Here is a 12,506-nt window from a genome sequence, read left to right on the forward strand (position 1 = left end):
TTGAAAAAATATTAAAGTTGAAAATTTTATTAATATATTTTAAGTATATATATATGTGCGTGCGCGCGCGCGCGCACACACACACACACATATATATATATATATATATATATATATAAAGATCATATTTAAATTCTTAATATAAAAACTTCACGAGTTAAAAATATTTCATATAGAAAAATGAGATATATTAGTTTTAGAAATTAATAATAATTAAATTATGATTTTCTTATCCATATTTAAATGATAGAGTGAGGAGAATAAATTACATACAAGAGATATTTAAGTATATTTAATAACTAATTAGAGAGAGAAATAGGGAAATTTATGTTGTATAAAAATATATAGTATTTAAGATTTAGTTATTAGATTTATAAATTTATGGGAGTTAAATTTAAATATTATAATTAGAGAATATTTCGAGTTAGAAATAAATTATAAAGTATAAAAATGAGAATGAATTTATATATGTATTAAGCTTGTTTTCTCTAATTGACTGCATTGAATCAATCAACACTTGCTAGTTACTTATTATTGTAAAATTTTCACATCATTTTTCTATGAATGTTCATATTGAAGTTTTGATAGTCAGCATGACTATTTATTATGTATACTGTAGAAAGTTCTTAAACGATTTGCATAAGTCTTATATTGAAATGATATGAAATGATATAGAGTATGCAAATAAAATTATTAAATAGAAATGCTTGCATGTGCGTGTTGACTGATGGAATACACCCTCTTATGATACTGGCTTGGAATGCCATGTACCCGTGCGTGTAAATGAAAAAAGGCTATGGTAAAGGAAATGAAAAATGAAGTAGCTTCATTGGTATTATTTTGGACGCTGTCTCCTATGACAGTTATATTATTTATAGAAATGATAAAGATATGATATATGTGACATGTATAGATACACCTAATATTGATGATCATAACCAAAATAAAATTTTAAATAGAATTACTTTATGTTTGAAATGAGCATGTGTATTATTTCAAAGATCTTGTATTACTATAATTTAGAAGCATGATATATTCACTGAGTTGTGAGTTACTCTTTTATTTGTAAAACATTCACAGATGATTGTTTGATTAATTTGAATTAGTAGAATATAAGAGAACGTGTATCGTATGCACGACGTTCCAAGAGAAATGTAGTTATAGCATTTTACTTCAAAATTTTGAGATTTTAGTGGTTCTTTCAATGTATTGAAAATAGTTAGTAGACAAAAAATTCAAACAACCGTTTGATCATCTGTTCCCTTCTCGTTAATTCGAGCCTCCGGGCTGAGTCATGACAACAACATTGGGTATAATGGTATATACATCAACTAATGACAGCTAGACAACATGCATGAATAATAGAAGGGTTGTAATAAACAACTATACTATTATGAATTTGAAAGGTGGATGGTCTAAAATTTCAGTTTATAACCTTTTTCAATAAAACATCTAGTAACACTGCCTGGCATACATGGAATGAGAAACTAATTACAGTTATGAAGGCGTTGCATATGCACTCCATTTCTATAGGAAACATATCCTCAAATTTATTTATTTCCATTACATTCGTAACCCTTGATAAAGGCTGCTTCAACCAACTACTATGAAGAGCATGCCTTTTCAAATTGCTAATGGGTACCAACCATTTTCATCATCAGTAGCCTTATCCCAACTATTAGGTGTTTGGATTATGAATCCTCATTTTTCATTTGTTCTTTTTGTGTTTTATCAAGGTTGCTTAACCTATTCTTTGCAAATCATTATGAACAACATCCTTTATTGCAACCTTAGGTCTACCATTATTTTTAACTAATTCTTTGACATTAATTTTATGAACTTGTCTAGCGGTATCATTTTCTATGATTTGCTATACATTTCAAAGTCACCAAATCTAGTTTCACTCGTCTTATCTTCACTATATGTCACTCTAACCTTTTCTCTAAAAATAATCATTTGTTTCTTTATCCTTCTTAATTTCGCTACATATTCATCTTAACATTCTCATTTTTATTACATTCAACTTTGATATTAATTATCTTTTCACAAACCTGCATTCAGATTCATACAACATGATCAGCGTAATTGTGGTTTTATTAATTTTACCTCCAAAATAACTTCTTATCATACAAAACTCCCGAAGCAATTTACTATTTTAACTATCTAGTCTTAACTCTAGAAGTTATATATTCTCATGTATATTTCTATTATTAATGTATAATTGATTTAAGATATTTAAATCTATCACACTTATGGATCAACTTATTTTTAAATAATATTAAATAATAGCTGTCAGCATTAGACTGACTAAAATTACAAATTATTTTTTGAGTTTTTGTTCCACATTCGAAGGCTTGGATCTTTTAAATATTTCCTCAATTATTTTAGGAGAACATGAGATTAAATTCGAATTAATTCCTATTATAAATTGCTTATTTAAATACCTTTATTTTTGCAAGGAAACCAATACTGAATTATCCAAATCCTTCTTATATTTCCTTTCTGTCCTCGATTTGATATTATTGCATGATGCATTTTTGTAGCAAGACATTGCACTATAGCAATTGTCCTGGCAACCCATGGGTGCTCTAGTGGCAACGATTGTGGTAGATATCCAAACCCTTATTTTCTTGACTTAAGAGGTCGAGTGTATCAGGAGCAAACTGAGTCTTTTAGAGGAGGGGAAAAAATTTTGATGGGAAATTAAGGAGGAAAATTCTAATTGCAACATATTTTCTTTGAGAAACCTAGCCCTCATCCTAGAAAATTTCCTTTGTTCTAAAAGTCTTCTACACATTTAATAACGAATCATAAAAGGTTAAGATAAAAAATGATGAATTTCATCAATTTGAAGATCCATGTGATGAAATTTGAAAGTGTATTTCATCCGAAGAACAAACGTTAAACAATATGCTAGAGCTTTATGATATAGGTTTGTATTTTTTTGTTTGTATTGTGTATCTTATGCCTATGACGAAGATTCCGATGAGAATGGAATGTATTATATATTGTTTTGCTTTTTTTGTTTGGATTGGATGACAATTCTAAAGTTTTGACTTTGTCCATCGACTTCTAGGTTCAACAAATTTTGAGTTTAGATTTAGTTTTATAGTTGCTAAATTTGAGAATTTCGAGAAGAAATTGGCAGAACATCTGTTTCACTATGTTTTCCACTTCTCTTTCTATTTTTATAATGATTTGTGCACTGTTTCTGCTTTGTTGTCTTATTGTGTTATATTTCCTTCCATTGATTTCTATCAGTCCTATTTCTTGCCGTCTGTCACAACTGATTTCTATTTTTTGCTACTCTTATTGCCGACTTTTGCCCTTTCATCTCTTCACACCACTTTTTCTTGGGACTATATAATTTGGGTAAAAATATTTCTATTTGCAGTTTTTCCTAACTTGCTTTCTATCGCCTCCGTCTTTCAAATTGTGTTTATTGTCAATTTTCTGAGTTGGACTTTACAAATGTGCTCCTAGAATGCCTGGAGGATGAATTAAAACTGTTTTATTTAACCAAATCCCGATGGATTTTGAGAAGTTTCTATTTTTGGGATATAAATAAAACCCCACGAATCATTTAACATTTATTCAATGATTCAATAACTTAATACTTGTGTGTTGTTGAAGGTGGATTATTCAATTGCTTGCATGCTTTGATGACCAATAGTTGGGGTGAGTATCTTTGTGTTGGTGTCAGGCTTGGTTCAATTGGGTGATGGCTATCCCTTTTTTTATTATTAACTTGTTAACCACAGGTGTATGTGCTAGATTCCTTTTGTAGTATGACTTCTAATCATTGTTGAAATTTAATATTTACTTTCAATTTTTGTTTTTGTGATATTTTAAATTTTGGTAACTATTAATTTATTTTTTGTAATGAAATAGGCATGTTTGCTATTTTTGACATCAACAATGACTAATATTTGTTTAAGTTGAGAGTTGGTAACATGTGAAATTTGGCTTCGTCGTGCATCTTACCCTGGGTTGCATTGGTGAACCGTGTACCTGTAAGTGTTTTACGTCAAATTGGTATAAAAGCTTTAGGTCGTGTCAATATGTCACTTAGAAGTAGGACAATTATTAAGGTTAGTTATCAAATCACCAAATTTATGAAATTTTAATTATTTTGTAAAATCAATTAATTGAGTTGCTAGCAAAACAAAATCAAATGAGCACTGAAATAAATGAGTTTAGTGTGGCCAAACACATGGGAACTAGTCAACTAAGAACCAAATAATGAATCTAGCTTTAATGAAGAACCCATTCACAAACTTGTAGGGGATGAGCAATTCATCTTGAAAGGAACAACCATGATGGACATCATAGGGACTATGTTAATGAAAATTATGATAGACATAGACATCAACCCATGATATTGATGATGAAATTATTAGGAAAGTTCAAATTGATATGTCTTTCTTCTATTCGAGGATAGATCCTATAGTTTTTTTGATTTGATAATAGATGTGGATAACTTCTTGGATTGACAAACAAAGCTAATACCTACCGTTACTTGGAATTGAAATTGATGAACCATGCTTAAATGTAATGAATGTATTAAGAGATAAAGAAAAAGATCAAAGCTAGTACCTACCATTACGTGGGCTGAGATGAAACATTTGTTTGCAAAACATTATCCTTATCCTACTGGGATCGATCGATTTCTCGTTGAATTTAACTCAATAAGGAACAAATATTGTAACTGATCCGTGAATAATTTTGAATGATTATTGTTACATTTTGAAATTAGAGAGGATTTTAGAGGAGATGCTTTCTAAACTTAGATCTTGCTTGAGTTCTGAATTTAAATGAGATGAAATCACATATAGATAACTCGTTTGAAGAGCGTCTTGAACTTGTTTTGATTTTGAACAACTATAAAATATTTCTCACCTAAAGAATTTGTTCATATACTAGGAGCACCTCTATTCGCCAAGGTAATAAAACTCTAATGATTGATCATGAAGGTAGTAACTATTTCATCAACACATATTTGAATAAAAGTTGGTAGCTATTGCATTTTGATCCAAAAGTTTTTCCAAGGATTGCTTTAAATGTCATCAAATGGTTCACTTTGCAAGTTAATGTTATGATAGAAACCTGCATATTAAAATTGAAGAAAATAATGTGGAAGAAGATGAGGATGATTTCAATGGTGAAATTAGTGATTTTGAAAATGCTTCGATTAAGAACTCTTTTAGTATCAGGCTATGAATTTTTTCCACACTTAATGTCAATCTTGATTGAAAAAAAGTTCAATTTTTTAGATGTACTTTAAATGTCACCAAATGGTTCACTTTGCAAGTTAGTGGGCTTGTAGAAACCTTCATATTAAAAATGAAGAAGAATATAATGATGATGAAGAACATGTGCATGAATTAGATGGTTAAATTAGTGATTTTAAAATTGCTTCAATTGAGAACTCTCATGTGATGCAGGACTGCCACACTTAATGGTAAACTTGATTAGAAACAAATTGCAATCTTTGAGATTCACTTTAAGCATGATGAAAAATTATGTAAACTCATTATTGATAGTGGAAATTGCATGATTGTTGTTGCCAACTTAACCATCAAACACATGATTTTAAAACTTGAATCACTCCTTAAGCCCTCAAAGATACTTAGATAAGGATAATTTTCATTACTCAAAGATGCTTTATATCCATTCAACTTCTTGCCCAAATGATAATACTTGGTATGAAATCTTATCAGACTTTGATTGTGCAATTTATATGTGATATATTTTGGGAAGATCAATACTGATGTGTGTAAGATCAATGGGAGAAACCTACCAAGCTTAAGAGTTCTTCTGCATCAGTAGAATTAAGTGCTCTAACGGACTAAAAGAAGCATTTGCATATCTGGAGCCAATAGCTTTTGAAAAAGGAGAGTAAAGCTGGAGTAATTTTATACCTTAATAGCTATTGAATTGAATTGAATTTAGATATGAAAAGGAGTATATTTGTCCCTTGGAATGTTAATTAATTAATTCTTGAATTTAAGGAATGATGTCTTGATGAACTATCAGATGAATTAACCCCGTTTAAGAATGTACAACATGCTATTGATTTGATTCTTAGATCATTATTGCCTTATCATATTATAGAATGATCTCTGCCAAACATGCTAAACTCAAAAGGCTGTTGGATAAATTGCTTAGGAAATAATTTATTTGGGAGGCATGAGTCTATCTATTATGCTTGCAATATTTATACCTAAGGATAGGGCTTAAAAGAATGTGTGTGGATAGTGAGTGATGAGGAAATTGCTATTAAGTATCAATTCCTTGTATTGAGATTAGATGTGTAAAACATGATGATTGGGGCTTGTTTTCTCAAAGATTCATGCAAGGTGTGGTTACCATAAAGGATGAAATAAAGGGGTGAATAAAAGACTATGTTTAAGATGAAGGGTGAATGGCTTGTGATTCTTTTGGATTAACTAATGCCCTAAGTACTTTAATGGAATCATGAACCATTTTCTTCGAACTTTTCATGCGAAAATGTGTTTGCCTAATTTGACGATATTTTAATTTACAACTCTAAAAAGGAACATTTAATATATCATTAAGCAACTCTGGGAAGTTGCAATAAGAACTTTTACGGTTTATGTTTTGTTACTCATCATATTTTTAGGACTTATAATACTAGCTAATGCCTAAAATGATTAGAGATTGGACAAATAGTAGCTTGATTGTGATGGGCATTGTTCTTATCAATACTGATTGTTGCTTGATTTTCAATTCAGTATGTTAGGTTCTATAATGGAGACACGTTAGCTTCCAGATGGTGTTCAAGTCACATACATTCATAAATACTATGGGCCATAAGCTTAAGTTATTGAAATAAAGTCAACTTCTTCTGAATTACCATGAGATATTTAAAATACAATCATTGAGTCTAGTTCTTATATTCTTTGGAGATTATAAGAATATGCTAAAGAGAAGAGAGCTTGTTCTGGAAATGACTGATTTTGATTCCCCTCATTTATTCTGTTTGAATGATGGGAATTTGGTTAAAAAAAATGAAAAAGGAAGGTTGCAAAACTTTATTTAGTGATTGCAGAATCATTATCGGCCCATAAATCGTTGGGGCTTCAATTCCGTTCCTTGATTTTTCTTCAATCTAATCTTAAGCCTTTGTGTATGAAAATGAATTCAGCAAATGAATGATGGTTTCTGATTGCATTGAACTAAATGATGTAAAAATCTCTTTTTTTTCAGTAAGTGTTTTCTAACTTAAAAGCAACCAAATGAACCTTTAGATGGGTTTTCTTCATTCCCTTCTCTTGCTTCGTTTCCTTGTTTTTTTTTTCAAATTCTTATGAGGGGAAATGAACATAAAAAGTCTACCAAAATGTGAGATAACAACTCTTTTATCTTGAGTCACTAATCCGATTTTTTTTTTCCAACAGCAGAATGCAAAATGTGCTGCAGAACAAACGCAGACTGTTCAACGCCAATCTACCACAATCAGTAATGCTCCCATACAAAGTAAGCAACATCACATTTCTGTATTATAGATTTTTTTTCATGGCCACTGGCTATCAATCAAAGAAAGAACCCCTGTTTTTTCTTATTAGTATTACAAATTCTATAGAAGTGGCTTTTGTGGTAGGCTTATATTCAATACATTTTGTGAATTATTAAGTGAAAGTAGCTTCAGTTTGACTGGGAAAATAAGATAATTTGTGTCATTTTCAGATAAGGAGAAATCACCAGAGCTTGATGATGGTGGTACTGGCTTTCCTCCGCGGGATGATGATGGCGGTGGCGGCGGCGGAGGTGGCGGAGGACCTAATTGGTCTGGTGGTTTCTTCTTTTTCGGTCTGCTTGCTTTTCTAGGCTTGCTGAAGGATCAAGAAAGTGAGGGACCCTACCGGGACAACAACAGAAGATAAAATACAAATTTGTTTTTCTAATAGAACTTCACAATGATAATCCAACAATGGGATTGTACATGAACAGTGTCTGAAATTGCATGATGTAGCTATATGTATTACAATGCTAAGGTTTAAAGTATTATAAAGCTCCAAAGAGGGTGGTGTGAGGGGAGAAGAATATATATCTCTTCTCCCAATTGTTATGTAAGCTAGATTGGTTTCCAAATTCCAATAAGATGCCATTTAGAGAAGTTGCATTATCAATGTTAGCTATGCCAAAAACTAGGAGATCCTATGCATGAAGAAGATGAGAAAAGTGATAGCTATCCATTTTGATACAAGTATATGACTTCTTCATTATAATAGACCTTTCAAACAATTTGGATAGGCCATTTGTATTATTAGATAAGGAGATAAGGACAAATTTTGCCTCAAATTAGAAGATGAATTGAAGAAACCTTCAATGGTGCCATTAATACTTATATGTTAGTAAATATCATTTATACAATATTTAATCCAAGAAATAGAAAGTTCCGCAAACTTATGTTTCAACATTTGAAGTAGAAAATACCTTGAGACCTTATCAAATTCTTTATAGTTTATAGATGTCAAGTTTAGCAAATAATTGATCACGAGTTCCCTTTATCTTGAACTCCCCCAAAAACTCGAAGGAGAATAATATTATCTATGGAAATTCTTCTGTTAATGAAGGCAAATTGGCTAAGATGGATGATATGTGGCATCATCTATTTGAGTATGTTGGCAACAATGATTTTATATAATGTGTTGCAAAGGGATATTAGTCTAAATTCAAAAATATTGTTAACATATAGGGTTTTAGGAATTAAATCAATGGTTGAAACTTTATTCCTTATAGATAGTTGTTTGCTTTTGCAAAAAAAGGCTTGTAAACATATAATCCACAATATTCAAACCTGCATGATAGAATTCAAAAGTATAGCCATCCAGACTAAGTGTAGATGATTTAGGAGCAAAGAAAATAATGAGTTTGATTTCTAAATTTGTCACATGTTCGGTGAGGTTAAGGAGGTGGGTAGATATGGTTTTGTTAGGGGGAATTGATTCTAATTATCCATTATGGGGCTAGTAGTGTTAAAAAGATTCTTAAGTGGGCAGCGATGTCATTTGAAAATTCTTTTGTGGAAGATAAGTTCGCCAAAGGAGAAGAGACCTCTTTAATGTGATTCTAGTATTGCTTTGACTTGATTTTGCATAAAAGAATTTAGGTCATCTAACTTATGAAAGAGCCATTTGAATTTAGCTCTTTGGATTATCCACAAGGACCAGGAGGAATAGAAAGTTGTAGATCCCTCAAGTCATTATTTCTAGAGTTAAAGGGGATTTTGCCATTAAACCAATGATTTTTCTGTTTTGTCTTTAGCCATCTCCTTGAGATGTTGTGAAAGAATAAATCTTCCATTAGCATAATTTAATACATATAATAAATTTTGATGGGGTTTAAAGATATGGTGGATGGACCCATTTAATTCTTATTCTAGCTATCAAACATATTCGAGCCCTTTTTTTTGGTCTCTACGAACTTTGCTCTGCCCGAAAGGACAAAAAAAGGGGCAATCATATTTACTAAAATATCTTAAAATTTATATGTAATAATTAAATAGTAAGAATTTTATATGTAAAAATAGAATACTTATTCTAAAAGATGAAATAAAAAATCTTTCAAGTTATATAATAATTTTATACATAAAATATAAGACCATTAAAAAGTATTTGCTATGAAATCTCCACATATCTAATTTAAGATATTTTTGTCTTCTTCTACTGATAATAAACATTAATTAAACGGGTTCGCGGGTTGACCCGGCAACCCATCGAGTCAACTCGAACCCGACCCGTTTTTCAAACGGGTCAATTTATGGAACCTGAACCCAACCCGTTTTGAAATCTGGTCGGGTCCAACCCGGATTTTCCGGATCGGGTTTTTGTGTCGTGTCAAATATTGACACCCCTAATTAAACCTTTATCACATTATATGGAATAAGCTATATGAATTAATTAAAAGTCAAATTCTTATTTAAATTTAATTAAAAAATAGTCATTTCTGAAAAGCTGGCTTCCATTCAAATCATTATTATTTACATATCGAGCAGAAGCCATCTCCGCAAAATTCCACCGCAAAAGCCAACCTCCACTGCTCTGTAATCACCCTTATAAATTTTTTTTTTGTCTTATATTAATGAATTTGATTATTGAATGAAATTTTGTCTTTATGTTTTTTTTTTTTCTCTATTCTTCTTCACCTCTTCCTTTTGAGGGATTTCAATCTTCTATCATCCTCTTTTTTTGTAATTCTTTCTTTTAATGTTAGTTGATTTTCTCTTGTTCATATGTTAGAGATAGAATAAAAAACGAGCATACATGTAAAAATGTTAGAGTAGTTCCAATTAGGGATAAGATTAGAGAGAGTCGTCTAAGACTTTTTTTGAGAAAACTTTCATAGTGCTTTTTAAAAAACCTTTCTAGTACAAAAATTAAAATTTATGCATTGAAAATCTACTTTAACAAGTAATAAGAAAGCTATCCCAAACAAATGCTTAGATAATTTGATCACATAAAACATTGGCCTAATGAGTTCTGATGATCCAAGTAAGAGAGTGGATGTATTGTATTTGTCTTATATTAAGATAGATAGAAATATATAAAAAATAACTTAAATAAAAAAAATATTAGAAATGCAATTTTTTTATTAGATTTAAATCATGAGAAATTGGCTCTTAACATAACACAATTAATAGAGAAAAATGATTCATGTATTTGACCCCATACATTTACATAAAGGGTTAATGTTGTTGTTGTTGAAACTTGTTTACTATGAATTAGGTTGTTAAACATAAGCTTATGTCCCCCGGCTAACCAAGAGGAGGGGGGGGGGGGGGGAATTGGTAATTAAAAATTAATCCATCTTTTTAATTCTTAAACCAAAAAATAAACTTTAATGAGTTTTGTAGAAATAGATTTTTTAACCACAGTTTTTTAAAAATAAAAAGGCAGCTGAAAAATAAAGACATGAGGTTTATAGTGGTTCGGTCAAAACCAGACCTACATCCACTCCCCGGAGGCACCCTCCGAGTATTGCACTAATATCAATAGTGACTATCCTTTTGCACCCACAGCAAGGCGGAGAAGCCTTTACAAAACACTCTTTCCACCACTACCCGGTGCGACAGAGAACCGTCGTCCTTTTACACTATCCCAAGTGTTGGTAGAGAACCTTTGTCCCTTTACACTATCCCAAGTGTTGGCATAGAACCTTCGTCCTTTTACACTATCCCTAGTGTTAGCAGAGAACCATCGTCCTTTTACACTATCCCCAGTGTTGGCAGAGAATCGTCGTCCTTTTACACTCTCCCGGTGTAGGCAGAGAACCCTTTGACTGTTCACACTCTCCAAGTGTGGGCAGAGAACCGTTCGGCTGTTCACACTCTCCAAGTGTCGGTAGAGAACCAGATCTCCTTGACAGATCTTCTCGTAAGAATTCTAGAAGGAAGAGAGAAAAGAGTGAAGTAATCATAAACTAAGAGTAAAGAATCTTACCTTTGAGTACCAAGTGAAACCTTCACGCTCCAATGGCAAGAAATCTCCTTTAAACACTCTCTTACACTATCTCTTTGACTCTTCTTTCAATAGGCACGAAGATCAGTAGGCAAAAAGATTATGTGGCAGTTTAATTTGGACTATTTATAGGAAACGACACAAAAAACCATAAAAAAACTATAAATTTTCAAGTCAATACGAATTGGATCGTCCCGTATGATCGTGTATCGTCTTGGACGATTTTACTTAAATGCGTTGGAAACGAACCTAATGTATATGGGTACGAAATGACTTCGTACACACACATCGTCCCGTACGAACTAGGTTAGTCCGGTACAAATGGTTATTCCATAGGTCGGTTCCCAAAAACTGTAGAACGACACTTAATTTTCAGAGTCGGTTCACTTCATCCTGGGACGAAGTTAAGGTTTGTCCGGACGAAAGTTTTACAGAGTGCAAATCATCCTGGAACGAATACACTTCGTCCTGAACGATCAGGACTTAGAAAAATTTTCTTCGACTCCTGCTCCATTGCTCTTACAAGGAGATAACTGACTTGATCGTCCCGTACGAACTATGTTCGTCCTATACGATCAGTACAAATTTCTCAAGATCTCCTTAAGTGTGTGTGTATTCACTCAATAACAATCTCTCCCTTTCAAACTTAATTCCAAGAAAAAATATAAGTTTTTTAACTACATAAAGTATCTCATGTTGAATTTGATTTGAGGTCTTTGTAGTTTGGAGTTTGATTTTCCTGAAATGTTAGTACACACAAGAGTAAAAATAACTCTTCCAAAAAGTGTTAGGAGAATTATACATAAAACAATAATATTTGAAATCATCAAAACTATACAAGTTACAAGAATGTAAAACATGTAAATAGCAACTCTCATAACATTTGTTATTCATATCACATCAAATAGAGAAAGAGAGAGAATGTGCTATTTTTTATTTCTAATTTATTTAGAGAGAGAGAGAGTATGAGTTATATTTTTATTTCTAATTTATTGAGAGAGAGAGAGAGAGAGAGAGAGAGAG

The 12,506-nt window shown here is 31.6% G+C and overlaps 1 protein-coding gene across 1 annotated transcript in view; it reads left to right on the top strand.

The window, feature by feature from the left end:
* Nucleotides 1-8,153, top strand: part of LOC110094549 (protein YELLOW LEAF 1, choloroplastic-like) — a 33,847-nt gene extending 25,694 nt beyond the window's left edge. Inside the window, exons 4-5 of the mRNA XM_020819809.2 lie at nucleotides 7,422-7,500; nucleotides 7,711-8,153. Coding sequence (XP_020675468.1) covers nucleotides 7,422-7,500; nucleotides 7,711-7,907 — 276 coding nt within the window. The 3' untranslated portion in view covers nucleotides 7,908-8,153. The remainder of the gene's footprint in view (nucleotides 1-7,421; nucleotides 7,501-7,710) is intronic.
* The last annotated feature ends 4,353 nt before the right edge of the window (nucleotides 8,154-12,506 follow it).

This window comes from Dendrobium catenatum, unplaced genomic scaffold (genome assembly GCF_001605985.2).
Source record: "Dendrobium catenatum unplaced genomic scaffold, ASM160598v2 fragScaff_scaffold_1076, whole genome shotgun sequence".
NCBI lineage: Eukaryota > Viridiplantae > Streptophyta > Magnoliopsida > Asparagales > Orchidaceae > Dendrobium > Dendrobium catenatum.